The sequence below is a fragment of the Carassius carassius genome, chromosome 10, assembly GCF_963082965.1.
Source record: "Carassius carassius chromosome 10, fCarCar2.1, whole genome shotgun sequence".
Taxonomy (NCBI): Eukaryota; Metazoa; Chordata; class Actinopteri; order Cypriniformes; family Cyprinidae; genus Carassius; species Carassius carassius.
The window spans coordinates 15,240,473-15,266,540 of NC_081764.1; the positions used below are offsets into that span (position 1 = coordinate 15,240,473).

At 41.2% G+C, this 26,068-nt stretch overlaps 2 protein-coding genes across 7 annotated transcripts in view; one reads left to right on the forward strand and one right to left on the reverse strand.

The window, feature by feature from the left end:
• The first annotated feature begins 18 nt into the window (after nt 1–18).
• Nucleotides 19–17,450, forward strand: LOC132151853 (leucine rich adaptor protein 1-like). Of its 2 annotated transcripts, none has more exons than XM_059560298.1 (3): nt 19–163; nt 513–722; nt 15,636–17,450. In XM_059560298.1, exons 2-3 carry the CDS (start codon nt 528–530, stop codon nt 16,323–16,325), a joined length of 885 nt encoding a protein of 294 aa, XP_059416281.1. In that variant the 5' UTR covers nt 19–163; nt 513–527; the 3' UTR covers nt 16,326–17,450. The 2 variants fall into 2 exon arrangements, with proteins under 2 accessions (XP_059416281.1, XP_059416280.1); XM_059560297.1 differs by having other exon boundaries at nt 135–250.
• Nucleotides 17,451–25,298: 7,848 nt separating this feature from the next.
• LOC132151854 (protein WWC3-like) overlaps nt 25,299–26,068 on the reverse strand; it is a 48,379-nt gene continuing 47,609 nt past the window's right edge. For all 5 annotated transcript variants that reach the window (XM_059560300.1, XM_059560303.1, XM_059560302.1 and 2 more), the window contains exon 23: nt 25,299–26,057. In XM_059560300.1, coding sequence (XP_059416283.1) covers nt 25,991–26,057 — 67 coding nt within the window. In that variant the 3' untranslated portion in view covers nt 25,299–25,990. The remainder of the gene's footprint in view (nt 26,058–26,068) is intronic.

Consider the following 26,068-nt stretch of genomic DNA (forward strand, 5'->3'; position numbering starts at 1 on the left):
GGAGAGCTCGTGTTTAAACCTGACTCCGTCTCCGAGCATCACATCCACAGTTTACCTGATCATGGTCACGGAATCTTCAGCACTGCCAAGGAGATTGAACAGCACGCAGATCGGATGGATTTGAACGACGAATCTTCAGAGAGACTCGCATCATGCTCAGGTGGTCTGTCTTTCCCACTGAAGGAGATCATACAGGCTGCATTTGGGGAAGAAAACAGTGGTGTGAATGTTTAGAATATTAATCAGGTATGTCACTCTCATGTGTGATGATGCGTTCAGCTCAGTTAACGCGTGTGACGCTGTTGATGTTTTTTTTTTTTGCGGATTTCAGCAATAATACTTGAAGACTGTTATAGGCGATGTTTACACATAATCACAAAGTGTCGCGTAAGATTTTTTAGGCATAATACTGTATATCAGTGTTAATCATAACTTAGTCGTGGAGATAAATTTTTTAATCCAGGGCAATAGTCAAGCATTTCCTTTCTTTTGCCCTCTTTTCTTCTAATTAGATCTTTTTTATAATCATGGAGGAGAGCAATAGCTGTGAAGCAGTCCCAGATTTAAAGGATCTGGAGTTGAAAGTGGGGAGAAAGACCCCAGAGGGGCTATTGAAATGGATGAGAGAGGAGCACAAAATTATCTCTCATCATCGGACTGACAGTAATGAGACTGAGAAGAAGGGCCTGGATGAGAAGATCCAAAAACTTAAAATGGAGATGGTAAGAGCCAATTCTACATCGCTATTATTGCTACTAAACTAATAAATTAATTTAATTTACTCCCATCAGATTTATTCTTGGTTATTGATTTCTACCCTTTATTTGATAACCTTTTATTTATACTCTTTATCTTAAAATTCACTCTGCATAAAATGAATAAAGGGTGTGACAATAGAGTTAACAAAAAATGTGTGTACAGGTATGTGCTAGTTTTATAAATGTGTGGATGACACAGGGAGTTTTTGATTTTTTTTTTTTTTTTTGATTCCTTGTTTTTTTCTGGTACATATTCCAGTGTACAGCTCTTATACTGATTGTATCTTTTCATAACATAGCCCTCAAGAAGAAGCCTGCAGCATGTTGTTGTTTTCTCATTTTGTAGGGTCCCAAACCACATTCCACAAACCAAATCATCCGCAAGCAAAATAATTTCTCACAGTATGCCAAAGAGTAAATAGTGCATTGAAACAAGACCCTAAAGCTGTTATACAAGCAATGATCTTTTTAATGAACAGATGAATTGCTTGCAACCACATGTCTGTCATGATGTTTAAGTGAAGGATTAGCTTGAGTTGTGGTAAAAGATTTGCTGCTGTTTTCAGTGTTCATGCTTCATACTGTAACTTTAAACTCTTGGGGCGGATGCGTCCTCGGTTGTATAAAGAATTGTTGTAGTTAGGGAAATGTGCTTGTTTCCCTGTGGAATGCAGAATTATTAAGCAAGTGGACCCTGATGTTGTGGCTTTTGTGCTCTTTACTGAGTGGGAGAATTTGTAAAAGGCCCCCTAAACTGACATGGATTATGCTACTGCCAGTTGCATTTCAGATTTTTGGAAAGCAGTGTTATTAATTTGCTGAGGATAGCCTACCGCTGGGATGATCTTAACATGTCAGAGGTTTACTGCATCAGCCAATATCTGTGTAGACAAGCCTGTATGTGGTTTCAGATAAAAAGGTGAAGGGTGCTAAAAGCAACATCTTGACATTTTTTTTCTAATTATGTGTTTATTATCTGTATGCTTTGGCAAACCCTAGTTCAACAAAACAAGTAATTGTGCTGTAATTGTGTAAAACATCAACACAACTAAAATGTACATATGGTTTACAGGCTTGAAACAGAAATGAATAGAAATACAGAGAAGGAAATTGCAAGGTGATCCACAGAAATTAAGAGGAATATTATTCTTATATTTTTTTATTTTATTATTATTATTATTATTTACAGTATTATGATTTACAGTATTATGATTTCAATGTATCACTAGTTTGCCACTAATTTCTATTTTATATTAATAAAGTTTTATTGTAATTTTCAATATTATTTACACTACCGGTCAAATAAAAAATGACAGTAAAGATTTTTATATATTTAATTCAAATAAATGCTGTTCTTTTCTTTCTATTCATCAAAGAGCAAACAAGTGTGTCATGATTTCCAAAAATATTAAGCAACACAGTTGTTTTAAACATTAACAGTTCTGAAGGAACATTTAACACTGAAGACTGGAGCTTTGCCATCACAGGAATAAATTACATGTTACATTTGATAAAAATAGAACACATTTATTTTAAATTATAATATGATTTTACAGTATTTTTGAACAAACAAATTCAGCCTTGCTGATCATAAGAGACCCCAAAATTTTGAACGGTAGCGTATTTATTCTTTTTGACAACCCTGTTTTTTTAAGTGCCCCTATTATGCCATTTTTATTAAGGTTGCTAATTTTGTTCTCCTACAGGTTCACATGCATATGCAAGGTCAAAAGACATGTTGCTTTCTCAAAAAATAGATTTAATTTTACCTAATTTCTAAATGATTCGTAAACGACTGGTTCAAAGAATCAGTCTCTCTAAACCCCTCCTTTCCTTGAGCCCTCACTGTTGTAATTGGTCAGATGGCCCAGTCCTTTGTGATTGGTCTACTGCATACAACGCATGTCGGAAACGAAACGCCCATGGCAGCCCTGGAGAGACTTGTCAATACATAGAAAAGATGGTTTTGATTGTACCTTTACCAATTTGAGCCAGAGTCTGATGGCTGATGGACAAGAGACTGATTCGCAATCATGACTGGAGCAGGACATTTCTCAGTGTTAAAGGTGCTGTATGTATGTTTTTGACTCTACTAAAGCATTAAAATACCATAATATGTTTGCAGATATTTAAGAAACATGCTAAGTTAACATACTTGTTTATCTGAAAAACAATGCTTACAGTCAGTTATTCTCCTTTGAAAATGTGCGAACTGGGCTGGAATGTCCATCTTTGGTTTGGTTTGTGAAACCCACCCACTGCTAGTTTATCCAATTGTATTTCGGCACCCAGTTGGCGGAAAACGTACTCGGTTACTAACGTAACCTCAGTTCTCTCTAGAAGAGGGAACGAGTACTGCGTCTTAGCTAAGACGCTACGGGAAAAGTCTCTTTTCACGAAATACTGAAGCAAAAAATTATCCTTAATTTTGAATTTTTGCGCATTTGCAGCAGTACACAGCCATAGGCAAAACAGCTCGCTCGCTCATTGGCTTCTCTGCAGCAAGTGCACAGCCTATCGAGCACAGGCTGATGCAATATCAGACCAATTAGGACGCTTCGCGCCAATCTTGCCACTTCATGCCGAAACGGGTGTGGCCCAACCCTATAAAAGGAGCTCGAAAAGGCTGACTCATCTGATTTATTTCATCGCCGAAGCGAACCAGAGTGAATCGTACGCACGGCAGAGAACGCAGTACTCGTTCCCTCTTCTAGAGAGAACCGAGGTTACGTTAGTAACCGAGTACGTTCTCTTACGAGAGTTCTCTCGTACTGCGTCTTAGCTAAGACACTACGGGAACCCCATGTAAAACGCTGTGCGCGCAGGGATCACACACCAATAAACCTGAAGCAACGCCCAGGATATACAGTGCACAGTCACCCGAGGGACTCACAGAGAGTCCAGGACAGGAAAGGGGGGGAGCCCTCCGTCCCATATCTAGCAGCACCCGTAGATGCGGCAATATAACATCACACAGTCGAGGCAAGGCCTGACCAATGTGGCAATGCGGGTCTTACGCAATACTGCCCATATAACAGTCGGCAGCGCATAATGCTCACGAACTCAGAATTCCCATCAGGGCCCTGATTCGGCTATACCGACAGCAGCCTTGCTTGCAAGGCGGGAACCTCCAGGTTATAGAACCTGATAAATGCAGACGGTGAGGCCCAACCTGCCGCCATACATATATCCTGCAAGGAGATCCCAGTAGACCACGCCCACGACGAGGCGACGCCCCGTGTGGAGTCTGCTCTGACGCTCAGTGGGCACTGAAGGCCCCTGGAAGCGTAAGCTAACGCTATGGCGTCAACTATCCATCTGGATAGAGTCTGTCTCGAAACAGCCATTCGAAAACGCCGAAACGGCGTGTTGAGGGACTTCGGCACATAACCGTGCCTAGGTTTGAGTATGACCCTTGAGTCATTAGGCCCAAACTCCAAGCACGACAGGCTCACAGAGAGCGCGTGCAGGTCACCCACACGCTTCACTGAAGCGAGAGCCAACAAGAATACTGTCTTGAACGACAGATGCTGGAGGCTAATCGATTGGATAGGCTCAGAAGGGGGACCCTTCATGGCCTCCAAAACCGCCGCAAGGTCCCATATAGGGACTGACAGAGGTCTGGGAGGATTCAGCCTCCTAGCTCCTCTAAGGAAGCGGATGACCAAATCGTTCCTTCCTATTGACTGACTGAGCGCTGTTCAGAATAGCTGCGATGGCCGCCACATAAACTTCGAGCGTGGATGGGGCTCTGCCCTTATCCAACAGCTCCTGTAGGAAGGAGAGAACCTCCGTCACCTCACAACTAAGGGGTGAACATCCCCGAGCCGTGCACCAGCTGGAGAACACCGACCTCGACTTCGAGGCATACAGCCGTCGTGTCGACGGAGCTCTAGCCTGAGTGATGGTATTTAGCACTCCCACTGAGAGATCAGCGGGTAACCGTTGAGCGCCCACACATGGAGGGACCACAACTCCGGTTGAGGGTGCCAAATCAAGCCCCTGGCCTGCGAGAGGAGGTCCCTCCTCAATGGCACTGGCCACGGGGCGATGTCTGCTAACTGCATCAAATCTGGGAACCATGGTTGGTTCTTCCAAAAAGGTGCTACAAGCAGTATTGAACATCTCGTTTCTCTCACCCGTTCTATCACCTGCAGAAGGAGGGAGACGGGAGAAAAAGCATAAAGCAGGCAGCACGGCTATCTCCGTGACAGCGCGCTTTCGTCCTTGGAAAAAAACGCGGGGCAGTGAGTGTTTTCGTGGGACGCGAAGAGGTCCACCTCCGCCCTGCCAAATCTCTCCCACAACAGCCGGACTGTTTGCGGGTGCAGAGACCATTTGCCCGTGGGAATGTTGCTTCTGGACAGCCTGTCTGGATCCAGATTCTGTAGCCCAGGCACATGAACAGCCCTCAGCGAGCGCAAGTTGCACTGAGCCCGAACCAGGAGGCGTTCTGCCAACCTGTACAGGTTTCGGGACCCGAGACCGCCCTGGCGATTTCTGTAGGACACCACAGACATGTCGTCCGAACAGACTAAGACGTGGTGTCCCTTGATTCGGGGACAAAAGCGCGTCAGCGCGTTCTCCACTGCCAGCATTTCCAGACAGTTGATATGTTGGAGCCTTTCCCGTTCTGACCACAGGCCAAAGGACGGTCTGCCCTCGAGCAGCGCTCCCCATCCCGAAGTGGAGGTAACACAGCCCTGATTGACCTTGAGACGCAGTCGACCAGATACCCACGCTCCGCGTGGTACCCGCGCTTTCAGCCAGAACTGCAGGGGGCGCATGCGGAGCAGGCCCAACTGCGGAACCGGAGATGCTGAGGCCATGAGACCCAGCATCCTCTGACATTCTCTGAGCGAAACGGTCGCGCCGCGCGCTGAATGCCCAACGCGCGCTGTGGTGACAGCCGCGCCGTCATGGAACGTGAGTCCAGAACTAAAACCCAAAACAGTATCGTCTGACTGGTGTTCAGCAACTCTTCGTCTAGTTGACACTGAGACCGAGTTTCTCGAGGTGATCGAGTAAAACGGCCCTGTGCTCCACAAGCTCCACTGGTGATTGAGCCAGAATCAGCCAGTCGTCCAAATAGTACAGCACTCGCATGCCTCTGAGTCTGAGAGGAGCGAGCGCTGCGTCCATGCACTTCGTAAACGTACGAGGAGCTACGGACAAGCCGAACGGCAGGACTGCAAACTGGTATGCCTGGCCCTCGAAGGCAAATCTCAAATATCGCCTGTGACTTGACGCCATCTGTATTTGAAAATGCGCGTCCTTCAGATCTATTGACATGAACCAGTCTCCTCTGCGAATATGCGCGAGGAGCTTCCTGGTCGTAAGCATTCTGAAACTGCGTTTCACCAATGCCTTGTTCAGCTGTCTTAGATCCAGTATAAGCCTGAGACCCCCGTCTCTTGGGCACTAGAAAGTATCTGCTGTACAGCCCCCCCTCGCTTTGAGCTTGAGACACAGGCTCTACAGCCCCTCTGCTCAACAGTTTTGATATTTCGGCCCGAAGTATGCGTGCAACTTCTGTTTTGACCGTGGTTTCGACACGCGCTAACAAGCGCGGAGGGCGTCGAAAAAACTGTAGCGAGTAGCCTCTCCTTATAATGCCTAGCACCCAATCCGAAACCCCTGGAAGCGCTGAACATGCATCTGCATGAATGGCTAAGGGCTGGATGCGAAGCGCGCTCTGTTGACTGAGCAACAGCGGCGCTTCGGTGTGCTGTAACATGGGCGTCACGCCTGTGGCATTTGAGGCGGGGAGCGCTCTGATCACAGCGGGCAGATCGCTCCTCCTCGACCCCGTCCCGGCGCTTAACCGATTGAGGGAGGGCTGAGCGGGTCCCGTGAGACTCGTGATGTCTGCGAGTAACTGTGGGCTGCAAGTGTGCACATTTACTGCTTTCGACTCGCTGTCTGCCTGGGCAGAGCGTACGTGCACGGGTTTCGTTTTTACAGAAACCACGCGCCGTGTGTGACATAGTGTTTGTGGGCACTGAGGAGTGGGCACATTTACTATGTGGAGCGCGTGACCGATCAGAGTCGATCTTATAGGCGCGAGCCCTGTGAAGGGCTGTGCTTATATGTGGAGATGGGCACTGAGCAGTGGGCATCGTCACTACATTTATAGCACCATCGGCCGTGGCCGGACGAACGTGCACGGGTTTCGTTTTTACAGAAACCACATGACGCGTGTGACATAGTAATTGTGGGCACTGAGGAGTGGGCACGTTTACTATGCAGTGCGCGCGATCGACTTGAGTCGCTTTCATGGGCGCGAGCCCTGTGTGATGGGCTGTGCTTATATGTGGAGATGGGCACTGAGCAGTGGGCATCGTCACTACATTTATAGCACCATCGGCCGTGGCCGGGACACCAGAAATTACACCTTTTTCGGGAAATATCTGTTTTTTTTTTGTTTTTTTTTAGGCACAATCGGGCCACCGTACAGGCTTGCGCATTGCAAAAGACGCTGAAACAGTCACAATCCCTGGAACTGAAACAGCGGCGCGCTTAGGTGTGAGTTCGGCCGCGGCGACTCGTACACCGGCGCTTTCCTAGGATGGCTTCGGGGCTCCCGGCCTCACCGTAATCCTCTGCCGCGGTCCCCGCGGCGCGGGGCGACAGCCGGTAGAGCGAGAACGGGGGTCTCGAGCTGCGTTGCTGAAGCTGTTCTGATAACGGCTTTTGTGTGCAGGCAAGCGGGCAACTGTGCAGGCTTGCGCGTTGCAGAAAACGCTGAGACAGTCACAATTCCTGGAACTGAAACAGCGGCGTGCTTGGGTGAGAGCTCGGCCACAGCGGAACTCGTACACCGGCGCTTCGATGAAGCAGCCATCGTGTGCAGTGCAGACGCAGCCTGCTCAGCAGCAGAAGATTCGCGCGAGCAGAGGTGACGTCATGCAGCAGGCTTTAGATGGCAACACTGCTTTCGTCCGCCGTCCAGCAGAGGTGCGTCGCTATCGCCTGTTCCACCCGCGGAAGTGACTGGTAGTTCCTGTTTTTAGCATCATCCAGTGTGGAGAATGCTAGTGAGACAGACGAACGAGTTCACGCTGAATATGGAGCGTTCCAAGCCTTTGCCACCTCTTCGTGAAGCTCAGGAAGAAATGAGGCGGGCTTTGAGAAGTAAGCCCGCTCATCCGAGAGGAAACTACCATCCACTCGTCGCGGCCAGCGTGAGCACTCGCCTCGGCTCCTTCTCGATGTCAGCTCATTTGCTGGGCTTCTGAGCAGAAGGTGCGAGATCCTCGGAGCTCGCCCAGCCCTCACTTCCCGAAGCTAGCAGAGTGCGGCGCCTCAGTGCAGCGGAGAATGCAGGCTCAGAGAAAAGGCCAAGCGAGTCCTCAGAGTCACCATGGCAACAGCTCGCAGTGAGGGCATCCGCCGTCAGCGAGCGCGAGCGCTGCATGATCTTCACCCAGGCAGGAGACACAGATGACGTACCGGTCTCCCTCGCTGAGTGGGGCTCTGACGAGCCGGAGGAAGGCATCTTAAAAAAGACGCAAGCTCTTTTACGAGTGTGTGTCGCAGGGCGAACACACACACACGCATAAAGAACAGCTGGATATAACAGAATTGAAAGGATATGTGCGCCGTACCACGCAGCAGGAACGGCAGTAGAAGGCGGCGAAGGCCAGCAGCTTCAGAATGGCTCGTCCCGCTGAGATGCTTCTCAGACGGCGCTTGCTTCCTCCGTGATCCAGCGATGCGTGAGCTTCGCTGAAGAGATGAAAAATCAGGTGAGTCAGCCTTTTCGAGCTCCTTTAATAGGGTTGGGCCACACCCGTTTCGGCGGGAAGTGGCGTGATGGGCGCGAAGCGTCCTAATTGGTCTGATATTGCATCAGCCTGGCCTCGATAGGCTGTGCACTTGCTGCAGAGCAGCCTATGGCTGTGTACTGCTGCAAATGCGCTTTACAAAAATTCAAAATTAAGGATAATTTTTTGCTTCAGTATTTCGTGAAAAAAGACTTTTCCCGTAGCGTCTTAGCTAAGATGCAGTACGAGAGAACTCTCATAAGAGAACACAGAGTATTTCATTTCATTCATCGTCAAGTGTGCTAGTTTCTTTTGGTGTCGTCAATCTGGCAACCTGCGTGTGCGTCAAGTCTGAGGAGGAGGGGCCGGGTGAAAAAAAACCCCTCTCCAATATTTAGTATTTGGACTGCAATACCTAGTTCAACCACTCGGTGTCAATCCTACATACAGCACCTTTAATTGTAAAGTGTTAACAAGTTTGTGGTAATTGTAAGATGTGATGAAGCAAATTTACTCTTACAGCGTAGGATACAGCATCTTCTCGACATGATGTTAACCACACAGAAATTGTACTATTTGAGGATGGGCAAGTTGGCAAACGTAGAACGTGGGCGAAAATTATGCAAATGTGTTACTTCGTGTCATACAGCCGTAATCGAATAAGATTCGAATTCCTGATGACTCCTTTAGGCAATTGCGAGCTGCAATTTTATTTTTGTTAAACAATAACAATAACACTGTCGGCTTCACTTTGCAGTGAAATTTGCAAATAGTTTATGTTCACATAAAGGTACATGACGCACTGCATGAAAGGTTATATTCAAAAAGGCATTATAGGGGAACTTTATTAACGGTTAAAAATACAAACTTTAAATGCCTAATATTTTTTGAGTAATATCTTGAACATAGGTCTTCATATATTTAAATATCTATAGCTACTTTCATACGTTTGGAAAGAAATACCTCACAAGGGGATCATGATACTAGGCAGAGTCCATGGCATCGAAAAGCTGAGTATAGTTCAAATTCATTTCATACGTTTGGAAAGAAATACCTCATAAGGGGATCATGATATTAGGCAGAGTCCATGGCATCGAAAAGCTGAGTATAGTTCAAATTCATTGGTAGAGGTTAGGAAGGGAGAGCAGTGATATATTTCTGTAAACTGTGATGCCCTTGAAATGGGTGAAAAATTCTGAACAATTATTACATATCAATTTAACATTAAATACAGTAGCTTTAAATAATGAAAAATAATATAGTGCTAGAAATATTATTCTTATGATTTTAAATAACTCACCAGTTACTATGTTACATAGCTCTCTACTGTCTACCTTCATAGCAGAATTGCAGTTATGAAAAGATTGGGAGTGTTTTCGTCATATTCACTGTTTATACAGCTGACTTAAGTTTTTAATCATCCAAAACAAAAAGTTTTATCTATGGGTCACTATGGTTTCTGCAGAGGTGCGTAACTGGAATAGAATTGAATTAAAAAAATACTAATAATAGCACATGAATATCTGGTGCATTTTTGTCCCCTGTCATTTTTAATTTTTGACCCTGACTGTAAAATGAGCACCATAATCATAATTTATATGACTATCCATGTGATGGATGTGTGATATGGCAAGTCTGAATACATGCAACTTGTGTGTACTTGAACACATTCAACATAGTTTTTGGGTAAACTATTACTTTAACTGATAAGTTTGTCAAAAAAATGTGTGCAGTAGCTTTACTTAATACAGTATTTCACAATGAAATGCAGAAATGGCAGTGTCAATGTTTTTCACATACCTGAATGCATGCTTAAAGCCTCCTCATCTTTGAAGGGCTTTTTTTTTTTGCATTATTGCAAAATAAACTGAATGCAGCTGTATAATATTATAATATATCTTTGCCTATTTTAACACTACTATGAGTGATAATATATTTATTTTAACACGCACACAGAGCTACATGGTGTGGTGTGATACTTAACAGAGCAGGACACCACAGCATGGAAAATAAGCTATCCAGAATTTCAGGGATTAGAACACACGACGTATAAGCTATGGTTTTAAGGAGTGGGAAAATGGAATTCTTCTGGCTTTGAGAATCTCCAGTGTGAGCCTCAGACACTGTGGAATGTTCTCCCTCAGGAGAGTCTGTGGGTCACTGTGTGGCTTGTGTGGAAGGATGGAAGCTATATACGCACTGCATATATATATATATATATATTATAATATATATTATTGCAGTGCACTGTATTGCATGGGGTTACACTGACAATGTTTTCATTTATTTCGCTTTTTTAAGGTCTATTTTATTTAGTAGTTCACCCAGAAATATGTCTGATGATTTGGTCATTATTTACTCATATTCATGTCATTCCAAACCCATATGGCTTTCTTTATTTGTGGAAAACCTGGATCTGAGCTACCATTTTGGCTTTGAAAGATATTGGACTACTTTTGTAGTATTTTATTGGTACTTTTCTGTCCTTTTCCAAGCTAAGTCAGTTGTCAATAAGCAACCAGTACATATTCCAGAGTTTCACCTTTTGTGTTTCACAGAAAAAATAACGTCACAAGGGTTTGGGATGACATAATTTTTATTGTTGAACATAAAAAACAAAAATGGATGTGTATCTATATGGGTGGTGTTGGCGCAGTGGATAAGACACACGTCTTTGGTGTGAGAGACCTGGGTTCGAATCCACTGTGAGACACCAATGTGTCCCTGAGCAAGACACTTAACCCCTAGTTGCTCCAGAGGCATGCGACCTCTGACATATATAGCAATTGTAAGTCGATTTGGATAAAAGCGTCAGCTAAATGGATAAATGTAAAATGTAATGAACTGAAAGGTGAGTTTTAAAAAAAGTGTGGTGGTGCTAGCGCAGTGGATAAGACACATGTCTTTGGTGTGAGAGACCCGGGTTCGAATCCACTGTGAGACACCAATGTGTCCCTGAGCAAGACACTTAACCCCTAGTTGCTCCAGAGGTGTGCGACCTCTGAAATATGTGGCAATTGTAAGTCGCTTTGGATAAAAGCGTCAGCTAAGTGAATAAATGTAAATATATAAGAGTATGCTGTCCATTTATGGCAGGCCCAGTGCACTTCCCATCCCAGGGAACTACACTAACTTTTTCCACTGATGGCACTTGTGCTACTAACTTTTTCAGTTACTGGCGCAAAACATGATTTGGTCGCACAAATTATTTATAGTTAGCCGCTCTGGATAATAATGAACAATAATGAAACTGTATTGCATACAGATGTGCTCTGTCTTGGTACCTTAATCCAGGGCCGTAGCTGGGGTTAGAGGGGCCCTGGTGCAGGGTGTACAGTGGGTCCTGTCTGAAATGGTTTAATTTGTACTGTATGTTCGTTCTGTTTATTTATTTGTGCTATTTACACAATGTTTACGTTTTTTAAGTTTGTTTTTGTTAATTTAAAATAGCACTGCATTGTCTTCACTGTAAAATAAAATATACAGTCAAACCAAAATGTATTGAGACACCAACATTTCTCACATTATCACAGTTTATTTGCTGTAGTTTAGAAATTGGTAATAAAATATGACAAGAACTCAGAGTTAAACTGTCAGAACAAATTCATCTTGATAATGTCAGATAACTTTGATAGAAAGATATGTAATGAAATCAACCAAAACTTCAGACATCTGTTAGTATGACAATATTTACACAACTATCCATACTTTGTTGAACAATTACCAAGCAATGCTTAATTTTGTTCAGACTGTGGTGTTCCATCAGCAGGTTGCATTAGCAATTAAAAAAAGAAACACTTAAGCAAAACATGATCAGGTCCCTAATTTTTTATTTTTTTAATCATTTTCACTGGTATTCTACAGTATGAAGAATTTTACATAAATGAGCCTTCATGCACAGACGTTGTGCAAGATCAGGGAGGACGAGGAGCAGGTCCTCATGGTTGCGCCTTTCTGGCCCGGCTGGACCTGGTTCCCCGAACTTGTACTCCTCGCGACAGCCCCTCCCTGGCCAATTCCTATAAAGAAAGGACCTTCTTTCTCAGAGACGGGGCACCCTCTGGCACCCACGTCCCGATGTGTGGAACCTACATGTGTGGGTTCTGGATGGGTCACGGAAGGTTTAGGTACCTTGCCACCACAGGTGGTAGCTACCATCACTTCAGCTAGAGCCGTGTCCACCAGACACGCCTGCCTGGAATTCGGGCAGACAAGCGTGCCTGGAATTCGGGCCGGCCAACTCTCACGTTATCTTGAGACCCCGGCCTGGGTACGTGCCCAAAGTTCCCACCACTCCTTTTAGGAATCAGGTGGTGAACTTGCAAGTGCTGCCCCGGGAGGAGGCAGACCCAGCCCTGGCGCTGCTCTGTCCAGTAAGTGCGCTTCGCACCTAAGTGGACAGAACTCAGTGCCTTAGGACCTCAGACCAGCTCTTTGCCTGTTACGAAGGCCAGCAGAAGGGAAAGGCTGTCTCCAAGCAGAGGTTATCCCACTGGATAGTGGATGCTATTGTCCTGGCTGATCAGGCTCAAGACCTGCCATGCCCCCTAGGGGTGAGAGCTCACTCAACTAGGAGTGTAGCTTCCTCCTGGGCGCTGGCTCCTGGCGCCTCGCTAACAGACATCTGTAGAGCTGCGGGCTGGGCAACACCTAACACATTCGCGAGATTTTATAATCTCCGTGTAGAGCCCATGTCCTCCTGGGTACTCACCCCTTCGGGCCAGTAAGGACCTGCTCGGTGTCAATCTGCTTGCTGCGCCATTCCACTCCGCGGACTGGATGCGTGCGCTATTCCCCTCAGGTGAGTTCCTCAGTCAGAACCCTGGGTTCCTCCAGCACTGTTAATGTCCAACACTTGCGTACATGCCCTTTGGTCAGCCCTGTGTGGGACTAGGTGCCTCCATGTGTTGTGATTCCCCTTTCTGGGCAATCCCGTGTGTATGTCCACAGTAAGTCTTTCCACAGCATGTGTCTTTCCCTTGGCAAGCCCCTTGCCAGCTCTGTCATTGAAACTTCCACCCTGCGGGCTGGGTACCTCAGAGTTCTTATGTATCACCACCTTGGTGGATACCTGCCTTCTGTAAGTCATCCCACGGGCAGGCAGCCTGCTAGCATACGTCCAGCTGGAATATGCTACCCAGTGTATTCTGTGTGAGCTATAGGCCCTCACTCGTGCTGGCCTTACGACAGGGTGCTATCACTCACATGGGTCACTGGAAGACAGCCATGTGGCATTTTGTAAGGGACCCCATTCGTAACGTCAAACGTGACTGACTGAAAGGGAACGCCTTGGTTACGTATGTAACCCTCGTTCCCTGAAGGAGGGAACAGAGACGTTACGTCCCCTTGCCACATTGCTGTTCCACTAAATGGCCGGGTAACTGGCTCGGCTCCTCAGCGAAGACTTGAATGCGAGTTGCTCGCGTTGCTCCTTATATACCCACTCTGCGGGGCAGAGCTCGCGATGCAAATCCCGCAGACCAAATTACTTTGTGTACCATTGGCTCGTTTTGTACCACTCGAATGTGATTTGGCTCTCCGGCGAGATCCCATTCGTAACGTCTCCATTCCCTCCTTCAGGGAACGAGGGTTACATACGTAACCAAGACGTTTCTTTCTTTCTTTTTCTTTTTTTTATTGTGGGAGACAAATGGGAAAGTTAGGCAAGGCAAAATCACAGTCTCAGTTATCATTCACTTTTACAGTATGGAAAAAAAGTGTAGTGAAAATGAATGATGACTGAGAATGTCAGTTTCCATTGTGTTCTACAAAAGTAAGTAATTTGGTTTTTTGAATGACTTGAGGGTAAGTAAATGTTGACAGAACTTTACTTTTTGGGTGAACTGTTCCTTTAAGAAGCGCTGTGTGACCGTAGCTGATGGGGTGCAGACAGGGCAGTATCCGGCAGGGATTGTGGGAGCCAAAGTACTGTGGCTTTTACAGAGGAAGCACTGACTATTCGATGAGGAGCGTATTATGAGCTGGAGAGCTATTCAGTCAGTCAGAAGAGTTCAGGACATTGCATATCATGTTACATGTAGTAAATGTCTAAATTCCTGACAAAAATGCTTCTCTGCTGCCAAATGAAGCTTCATAACATATTTAAAGGAATGTTTTAAAGGAATGTTTTACATATATATGTTATAAAATGAGAATACATTACAAAAGCATGATCTAATCAAAAGTCCAAGTGAAGATTCAATAGCATCCATTTTTACTCTTAATATGGCCCAAGAGGAAGCTAATCATGTGAATGTTGAGCATATATAACATCTGTCTGTCCGTCTGTCTGTCTGTCTGTATCATTTAGGTGGATGGAAACTTAATTTACTTATTATAATTTCATTTTTAATTTAAGCAGATTACAGTTATTAATATTCATTGCCCTCAGAAGTCCATTCATTCTTTTGCAACAGTTTTACTTTTATTTAGACATTAAGTTTAGATGTGTCAGATGAAAATTGCTAAGGCTATTTGCTGTGGAATATAGGAAGAGAAGAGTGCTTCACAGGAATGGATGTTGTCAGGAAGATCTATAAATCTCAACAGCATTTACAGTAATGGACCTCCGGCTCTGCAGTCAGCACAGGACTCCAGTCATGCTTGTGAAGCCTAGACTTAATGCAACAATCAGCACTAATCAGAATGCATTTAGAGCATTTATTAAAGTTGCCACACTTCCTAAATGAAAAAAAAAGATTTTTAGAGCCATACAATAGCTTTGTGTGAGGAAGAGACTAAAGAACTAATTTACTTGAGCAAATTAAATCTCATTTACATTATTTGAATATTCACATTACAATATTTTAATATATAAGAAAATATGCATGAGAAGATTTGGGGATGGACTACTATTCCTTTCTACAGTTTTAAAAATAAAAGTTCCAAAAGAGGGTTTTCATGGTGATGCAATAGAAAAAACACTTTAGGTTCCCTAAACAACCTTGATTTTCTTATTGTGAAGAACATTTTAATAACCTAAAGAACCTTTTTCTACTATGAAGAACCTTTTGTGCAATGAAAAAGTTCCATGGACGTTAAAGGTTCTTCATGGAACTATAGATTCCAATGAAAAAAAAACTTGATGTCCATGTTTATTTCCTCTACTCAGGCTCATCTACGAGCAGCAGATGTCAAGATCTTGAACCAGTTGCTAGCGCTTCATGAGGGCATCGAGGCAGTGAAATGGCTTCTGGAAGAGCGTGGTGCACTCACTAGTCACTGCAGCAGCCTGACCAGCAGCCAGTTCAGCTTAGGGGAGGGTCAAGACACCTCATGGAGGGGCAGCTGGAGCAGTCTGCAGGACCCCCATGACAAGCTGGACAACATTTCCATTGGCAGCTATCTGGACACATTAGCTGATGATCTAGATGAGTACTGCCCTTCTAGTGGGACTGATTCAATACTCACTGCCACCCCTTTGGGGACAGATAGCTCCAGAGTTACTGGAGGAGGAGTGGGAAGTTCCACTGGATCTGGAACCAGATCACCACAAGTCAAGTCAGATGCCCCTAAAGAAGAAGCTCAGGTTTGGAATAAAGCATCCTCTGATACAGCGAGACCGTACCAGCCCAACAAGACCAATGGAATCCTGGACAAAGCAGTGAAGCAAATGGTCAGACCAGATTCACCCAGGGCTTTTCTCGCTGAGAAGCTGGGGAAGAATCTGAGCCCTAAAATGAAAGCCTACAAGAATGGCAAAGTTGAGTTGGAAAGCTGCAAAATTAATGGCAAAGTTCAACTGGAGTATGACGCACACTGGCGTTGGGTGCAGTCACAGGATGATGTGACGTTTTTGTGATAATTTATGCATGATCGAGCCAAAGGTGTTTATGGGAGACTCCTCTGGTTCTCTATTCACAACTGAGCTTTTGTTTGTAGACTTAGATCTTTGATTCATTTGAGGCCAGCTTCTCAGATCTCCTGAAAGGACAGACGTTAAGAGGTCAGCAACGGAAGAGAATCAGGAATGGATGGAAAGAAGAAAGACCCGTGGGGGGTCAGTGTTTAAAAATCCTGAATTACTGACAGTATACTCTTTGTCAGGTTATGTTGATGTTTATGAACGCATGTTTCAAATGTAAATTTCATGTGATATCATAATCTTTTCTGTAATGGCATCTATTGATTCAGCACAACTATTAATTGAGTCAGTAATTCAGGACTTTATTGAATATGTCAGTATATTTATTTCATTGAAATGATGTAATTTCAATTCTATGGGCTTAGATCATTTTAAAACAGTTCTCAGAAACAATCAAAATCCACAAAATTCATCATTATCTTTTTTTGCATACTACCATATATGTTTTTAAAAGAATTCTCCTATGCTCACCAAGGTTGCATTTATTTGGTCAAAATACATAAAAAACAGAAATATTATGAACTATTATTACAATTGAAAGTAACTTTGCTATTTCAATATATTTTAAAATGTATTTACTTATGTGACTGCTGAAGTTTAATATTAATCCTTAACATTTTTGTGGAAACTATGATAAAATATTTTTCAGGATTCTTTAATGAATAGAAAGTAAAAAAAAAAAAATAGAGCATTTATTTGAAATTGAAACCATTTGTAACATTACAAATGTCTTTACTGTATTTCAAAAGAGTGCACAAATGCTCACATTTTACATTTCCTTCATATTTTAAAGTGAACCAAAGTTTGTTTAGCTAAAACAATCCAAAAGCTTGAAACCACAGCAACTTATTTAGTTAAAATCAGATTGAATAGATTTTTTATGCTGTCTGACCATTTTGTTTGTCCTTTATGCTGATTACAGTATAGACAAAAATTAAGTGCAGCGTTTGCTCTTAAACTGTAGGGAATGTTTAAAGCATGCTCCATTTGAACACCAAAGTCCAGTGTGTTCCTTTGAGTTAACATCTAAAGGTCAAAGAATAAATCCATTCTGAATACAAAGCATGCGCCCATCTGTTTACAATGTGACCCTGAGTTCAGAATCAGCAACACCCTTGAGTTGCCTTTGACAATTAATTATACAATCAGAATGCCATTTTTTGCATGTATATAAATCATGAAAAAAACTGCTTTACTCTGTAAGAATGCATATGTAATCAATCAGTAAAAATGCTGTATTGTCAATCTAATCAGGGTTAACCACATCAACTCTGGGGACCCACCGGTGGGTCCAATATTGCATATGCCTAATTCTCAAAAAATCAAAATAACAGCTGAAGTGGTTAACTCTGGGTAAGCTTTAAGTAGGATCCTGTTTTGAAGTACTTGTTCATACTGGTCCTGTTGGATCCCCAAATTAAATTAGCTAAGAAAACAGGAACAGGAAATTGAGGATGTCATATGGCTTATTACACTGCACAGATCCAATAGAATAATATTGCTCACACAAACGCATGGAGGTCAGTGTTTGTGATGTGATCTTTGCATTTGTGATGTCTTTTCTGGTTATTTAAAAATCAAGCAACTAAAGTGCACTTTTAATTTAAAGTTGTTCAGATGACTAACTTTTACCAATTAATCAAGTTCTATATCTGTTCTATATAGATGTTTTGTATGCCAAAAGAACTGCATTGATGTAATTATTATTATCATTTATTATTTTTTTTTTGGTCTAATGGAGGAACTGAAAGTGCAGTCAGTATTCAGCAATTTAACATTTAGTGTATCATCTAATAAAACACTGTACTGTTTTTATGCATTCATCTATTTTTGTTCAGAAAAAAGAGGACTGCATTATAACAGTAGCTAAACTAAACTAAACTAAAGCTAAATCATTTTCAGTTAATAATCCTTGTGCTTCTGGGTTTCCATGACTACTGAATATGTGTGTAACTTATGCTTGTGTGTCACTGATCCCCAAATCCCAGAAGCCACTGCATGTGTGAAGAACTGGATTATGGCAGGAATACAGGTAAGGATTTTGGAGTGAGATGGTGAAGATGATCAAAGAGAAGGGAGCAGGTACTAAAAAATGACAAATGGATTGGTTGGAGAGAGATGAAATAAAAATAGAAATTGAAACAGCAGTGGTCCTGAATCACATGCTGGCCTATAGGTGAGATCAGATGAAAGGCAAACAAGTACTTTCAGAGGGGTCCGAATCTCAGACCACAAGTGAAAATGCTTTGCTTAAAATTTAATAATAATAATAAAATAAAGGTGCTCCTGAACATGTACTATACATTCAGAGTAAGCGAACAGATATTGCATCAGTGCCTCAAACTAGTCAACTAGCTCTTTCATTCTCATTTATTCAGCCATATTAAACATTATGATTTCTCCTATTTATATTTTTTTGAGTGGCCTCATGAAATGAGCAGCATAAAAGCATTAGTCAAGAAATGCTGAATGTTAAAATGGAACCATCTTTTTCTTCCTTCAGTGGTAGTTAGTTCATCTGGAAAAACAAACAGCTTTATGTTGAACGTAACTTGTTAAAAACCTTTGCATTGGCAATTTTGGTGGTAAATTCGACATTCCTCAGCACAGCGGGGTGTTAAATCAGCTAATGGGTTCCAAATGAGAGATTCTTGCTTACTTAGCATATAGCGGCTAACCCTCTGTGTTAAATGTGCTTCGTTTGTTCAATGCAGTGTACCTTATCACACAATAAAGCATCTCTGCATCTAAAAAAAAACTTTTTTGTGTGCTAACTGACAGCATAAATCGTGTACACTTGTCAAGTGCAGTTTTGGTAGCTGTCTAGCCAAAATAAAATGTGGGCCCTGATTTTTCTTGACAGTTTGATTATTGCACAAACCCGTCGTTGTGCAAAGTGTTATTTGCATGCGATTGTGTTTCATTCCTTAGTTTCACTATGTGTAAATCTGGCTTGCAAGTGGTTTCATTATGGGTATATGCCATTTTATTTCCTAGTACTTCAGCAAAATTGTTGGCAGGTATGTATACATTTGATGCCAAAGCCTGAGAGAGTTTTTTTTCTGCAAGTTGCTGTCTGCTACTTAAATCAGCCCACCCATTTAAAGAAATTATATAGCCAATATTTTTGGATAGTTAAGTTGGTTGCCCTGTAGAGGAGGACAGGAAGTGCCATATGGAAAGAGGCTTTTTGACTTCTTTGGAGACCTTTATGATTTGCAGGGAATGGCATTTGTTTTTCTTTGGGGAATAAGGAACATAGGAGACGATTAAAGAAATGTACTCCTCTGTTTTCCTTCACTACCTTTGATTTTACCAGTGCCTAACCACTCCTGAAAGAAGAAGGTCTGGTCATATTTTCACACATTTTCCTTGCTTGTGTTTCATTTGCCTACATCCGGTGTACCCAAAGAATAGAAGGAAATGCTTGTGGAAAATCCCTTACGATAAAAACAAAGTATTAAAAGCTGTTTGAAATGAACAGCAAGAAAAGCAAGATCCATTTATGCTGCAGTGTGGAGTTAAATCTCGTGATTTACAGTGGCTTTATTCAGTGGTTGAGTAGTTTTATCCTTGAGTCACTCTTGTTGATTGAAAAAGAAAGCAAGCTTAAAAAAATGCTAGTATGGAAAATGAAATAAAAATATGTATGTATCGTATGAATCACTATCATAAAATAATGAGGTCTATTTTATATTTATTCAGCCACAGTGGTCACTCAAATATTTACATAACTGAATGTGCAGAGCACATCTAGAGCACAGAATCACTTCAGCTGACCACATCAGACAAACAGTCACGCTGTAAGTCCCTCCCTGACTGTGGCCTAACCACAGTTGGCCCTCTTTCCCTGTCATTTTGTTCTGGCCCACAGATAAACAACCCCATCGATGGGGAAAGTTAAACTCTGCTCTGCTTTTCTTTCAACTATAGTCCTTCAATTTTATTATTTTCTTTTTCAGTCATTCAATGAAAGGTACTTATTCTTGCAGTCAAAATGTCTGTTGTTGTTATTATTATATATGACACAAGTACCTTGTATTTCTTAATGTCTCTTTAGTTTAAGTTACAAAATGGCTTTCGATGTTCCTCAAATGTAATGCAGATGTTATGTAACACTACTGTACATACATATATATATATATATATATACATATATATATATATATATATATATATATATATAATGGATGGAACTGTTCCCTGGAGCTTTCTATCAACTTCAATAAGTTAGCAGAGTGGGGTGTTTTCCTTTGGAGTGGGGGGGGGGGGGGGGGGGGAGTACACGAATGGGCAGAAACAGGCCGCACGGTTCCCACACTATGATGCAATAAGTCAGTGGCAGGGGCAAAGAGATCCTCACAGATATACTGGAGTCTTTCATGAATAACAGACAGAAGAACACAATTATGTCTCAGGATTGTCTTCTTTCTCTTTCTGTGTTTCAGATGAAATGCCACATGCAGCTCAAGCCTCCACTATAGAAAAATAAGCCCGACACGTAACATTCAACTTCATAAGTTACAAAACATTTGTAAAACATTTGACAAACATTCACACAAAGTTATGGATTTATGTGATTAGAAAATTTAAAATAATAATGATTATTATTATTATTATTATTATAGAACAAAAAAAATAAATTTCCTGCTATTTATTTGACTTTCACATTCTAGTCATCTAATCAATAAAGCAGAGCTATATTTGTTGAAATGTGGGACACATTCAAAAAGGATGGCCTATACAAGCCCTTCAAGAAATGTGTCTGACAGCACTTGTCCTGTGTGTCTGAAAGGGCCTGTCCACAACCTCTTACATTCAATTAAACAGAAACAAGTGTGCTTTGTTCAGCCTGTGCTAGTCTATTGGCTTCCTGTTCACAGTGAACACACATTCGACACAAACTCTTAAAAGTTTTTCATGCTCAAACCCTCACACCTTAAATGTTCTTGACCTGAATATCAAGCTTCAAGTCACACAGAGTGTGTGTGGGTGGGAAAATCCAATCCTCCCCCAGCCCTCAAAAGCCTCTTTCTTATTGGTCTGTCACTTATTGGTTCCTCCTTGACTACTGATGCTGACAGTAAGAAGCAAGAAGCAGTAGAAAACATTAAGTCAAGGGCCAGCTTTCTAACCCCCACTGGGAGCAAAACTGTGTTTGAGAGAAAACTCTGAGATAGCAAAAGAGAAAAACAGACCTATCATACATTTTAAACACAGAGTAGCAGTCGTTTTCAAACATTCTTTTAACATGGAGAATTTGTCCAAAGTTTGACATATTTTCCAGCTTTATTTTTTTTAATGTAATTTAATTTTGTTTTGTTTATTTGTTTCAAAGGCTGTTAGTGGTATAATTCATTAGCAACATTCTACAGTTTTATTTATTCACTTATTATATTTTGTGTGGCAATGACCACATGTTGTATCGTTTCAACTTTGAAGCTTTCTACCTAACCTTGCCCGATAAATCAAATCGGATACTGACGTTTGTTTTCATGGCTATTATGAAATCAACGAACTATTTCCTGGGAGGCGAGGTGCCTGCTAGGAAAATATTTGTGTAGAAAGAGATAGTGGCTGTTCTCTAGATAAGCCAAGCTTCTTTGGCCTTTTCATTCCTGTAAGACTTAGAGAAAAGGACTAGGGGATCACATAAAGCCAAATAAATAATAGAAAGTTTGGCATCGGTTAATGATTCACCTATAAACAGCACTTATGCCCAGCAGTAGGACATCTGGGTAAAGAAAGTGTAAATAAAATTAAGAACATTTGTAATATTTCCTGTTACTGTTACAATTAGAATCTACTTAAATAATATGTTTGGGGCGGGGTTATCATGTAGCTACACACAAATGAGATAAGCCTTAAAAGGGATATCGGATGCAAAATTCACTTTTTATTTGCATTTTATTACATTTATTACATTATTTATATTTTATTTACATGTATCTGCATATAAATGTGTCTTATGTGTGGACACAACCACTCAACAATTATAAAAAACCATTCAATCCTTTTTCTATTCGCCCAAAAAATCAACAGTCTAATAAATCAAGCCATTTAGATATCTCGCAATGTCATATTGTTCAAGCCCCGCCCACGGTCGCTGACAGACTGTCCCGTATTAGCATATCTCCACCCTTAGCCAGTTGTACGCTGTCTACCATTTTCTCTGCACTCAAGCAGCTGTAGCAATATCGCAAGTCTTGTAAACAATGCGGGTGTTTTGTTGGATGTAAAAGTGAACATAAGAGTTTTTCTCCTGACATCAGAGCCACTGAAGACGCCTTGGATTAGTTTTGTTTTTGATGGTATTGCGCCACCGAATACACTTAAATTCTTGTATAGCTGTGCAAATCATTTACTAGACTGATTTCTGAACGAGGGACAATTCAAGGCAGGTTTTGCTGAAAAGTTAAAACTCAAAAGATGGATCAGTTCCCACTTTTTCATGGGAGCGAGGGGCGGGGTGAGCAGAGCTCATTAGCATTTAAAGAGACATGCAAAAAACGGATAGCTGTTTACAGAGCTGTTTTTGACACAGTTTAACGGTGTTGTTTTACATGACCATTGGGGAATTGATGTCAGTATCAAGTCCATCGATGGTTTAATTTAAGGCATCCAGGTAAAGCAACAATAATCATACCAAAACATTACTAATTTTAGTAACAGAACACTAAATTAACATTAGGTCATGGAATATTAATTAACTATTAAAATACAACCGTTACAAAGATCAAGCAGAGTTGTATTGTAGTAAAAGTCTAGTAACCAAGGTTTTTTTTTTTTTTTTGGTGTATTGATTACCATTTGTATAACCAGTTTCACTTCAAATACCATGGTTTAACTATGGCTAGTGTAGCAAAACCATGGTTAATTTGTTGTTACCATGGTTTAACTATAGTATCCATTGTTTTTTTGGTATTATTTGTAGTAAAACCATGGCTAATTTTCATAAGGGATGACCAGTAAGCCTGAATGAGCAATGTTTGTCACCTGTTTTTCTGATATTGCGCCAAAATCATTCTCTTTCCTGTTTGTTAACACCAGTCTACCACAACAAATCCTTTAAAGGACAGAGGTGACCACCTGGTATGACTGTGACAGGAACAAAAATGACTTCATCAAATTACAACAGCAAATTCATATGCATTACGTAATTGCATTTATTGACTATTTCAGGCAACAAAGCCACTAGGTGTTTTGCAACACAGGGTGTTGCGGCAGACGGAATATGGGTCATGTGTTTTAGGGTCCCTGTTAGGGATTTCTATATAAAACAGCTTTACTGGCAGAAATAGAGAAAGATAGGCCTAGCAGCAGTGCTGTTTATTTCAGCCTGTTACAGCAGCTGAGCACATCATATGTTCATCACTGTGTGGTGTGTAAGGCTGTACATCACTAGTTCCCCTGACAGGGAAGATGGAGCACACGACTAATTAAATACAGTGCACACTGACATGGATAAGCTTACAAGGGAAATTGATAAGGACTGTTTACATACCAGGCTTCCCAAAATCACTGTGATTTCCTAACACAGTGGAATGTGAGGAGAATGATTGATGGGAAACAAAATATTCCCTTGACAGCTGCTTTCCCCATTAAGAACACTAGACAGAAGAGCACAGAGTTTCTGAGCCTTGAGTGGTTGAAAAGATAAGATTGTCCTGATATTAATTTCACTGTAAAATGAAAATAATGTCTGTTTACTCATCCCTGTTTACATTACTGTGTGTTAATGCTTTTGAAAAAAGTATTTTGCTCACCAAAGCTTCATTTATTTCAGGAATACAGTACAAATAAAAATAGTATGAAATATTAATAAAATGTAGATTTTAATATATTTTGAAATGTAATTTATTCCTGTGTTGGCTAAATTGAATTTAGTGCTCAAGAAACATGTTTATCAATGTTACAAAACAGCAGTGCTGCTTCGTATTTTTGAAGATGATTTTATTTTCTAAAATACGCATTTAAAAAAAAAAGGAAAAAAAGGAAAAAAAGAATGTTCGCTTTATGAAACAAAAAAGCACGTATTAGTTCATCTTTGTAAAATGTCAACAAGCTTATTTTTATTTTTTTATAAAAACATTTTTTTATTAAGATTTATTTATGAATTAATTTCAGTTGACTGCTGTTCTGAGAAACGCCATTGCAATTTGATAATAATCTCTAATTTGTGGTTTTAGATTAAAAAAAAAAAATCAAAGCTCTCCATTGAAATTTCTTAAATGAGAGGATTTATGCATATGTGTAGCCTTCAAGATCATTAATGATTACAACAGCAAATTTGCTGTATTTTTAAACAAACAACAGTCTTCCTGTATCTAATGTTTTGATTTCGACCTCATTAATGTTCCAGATCTGATGCGTTTGAACTAAACCTGCCGTGCCTCTATTTAAAGCCAGGAAAAAAGCTAGAGTGGACCGGAATCACTTAGCTGAAGTTAATTTAATCATCTCATGTAATGGTTCATTAATAAGCCTGCTGTTAAATATTGCATAGCAGAGAAAAAGGACATAGCAAAGGATGAGGAGTAATATGTATTTAAGGATTACTGTGTGCAGTTTTGTAGTCTACAACATTGTTTTTTTTTCCTGAAACACCACCAAAACACATCTACACACAGAAGCAGGTTTGAGACGCCACCTTCTGGGCAATTTAGATAAAAAATCTGGAGGAGTATAAGCCTTTCAAAACTTAAAGATCATATAAACCCGACATCAGTACACTAAAATGAATAAACCGAAGCAAACAATCGTATTGCTCTAGAAGGATCAATTCGCAAAATCAGCAGCACTTTCACGGTTTAATGCTTTTATCCTCATAAGAGAGGTAACACTGCAGGTGTTTTTACAGACAGCATACAAAATTATATTTGTCGGTATATTGAAAAGTACAAGTAATAATTCATATTAATAATTTTAATAGAATAACAGCACAAGGGACAATGACAACTGCAACAAAAGTGGATCAAAAAAAGTGACATTTTCAGTAAATAACTTTAAAGAATCAGGTAACAGAAATAAAATCAGCCAAAATTTCCATTCTACTGTACGTCAAAGAAAAAAAAACACTTACAGTAAGTGCTATTTGTTTTAAGCTTTATAAAATACATTAAAAAGCAGGGAGCATTTTTATTTCCTTCAAGGAAAAGTACTATAAAATAAGTTACAGTACAGTGAATTTGTCTAAACTGACTTTGTTCCCGTCTTCCAGCCTTAAGTAAGCGTAGACATCGAAATATCAGAAGTACATCGTACTGGAGTAAAAAGATGCTTTTTTTTTTTTATAAAACCATTATTTCCTCCTTTAAACAAGCAGGAAAAATTGCCAAGATGTCAATAATTACATAAAATATAAGTGTACGTGTTCATTAGTACTACTACACGCACACACACTCTCACAAGTCACAATCACACACACAACCACACACACGCTTGTTTTGTACAGCTTTCTGTTGTTCGAATGTTGCATATCAAATAACTTGTAATCTTTGTGCTGAAATAACTAAATTTTTGTTCTGATTACTTCATGGGCATGAATACAAAAATCAAAACAGACAGATTCTTCATATTTGATAGTGCGGCCTAGGGGGCGCTCACACGTCGTCGGCTGGCAGAGGCGGGATGTTGAATCTTGGTCTAGTAAAGAAAGCCATCTTCTCTCTGCAGCAGGA

What these genes read in the sequence shown, in the direction of transcription:
- LOC132151853 (XM_059560297.1), top strand. Translation starts at nt 227, where the DNA reads ATGTTTAGAATATTAATCAGGTAT. An exon ending in TTAGAATATTAATCAGGTAT is followed by an intron (nt 251 to 512) that starts GTCACTCTCATG and finishes TCTTCTAATTAG; the next exon opens with ATCTTTTTTATAATCATGGA. An exon ending in AAAAACTTAAAATGGAGATG is followed by an intron (nt 723 to 15,635) that starts GTAAGAGCCAAT and finishes TCCTCTACTCAG; the next exon opens with GCTCATCTACGAGCAGCAGA.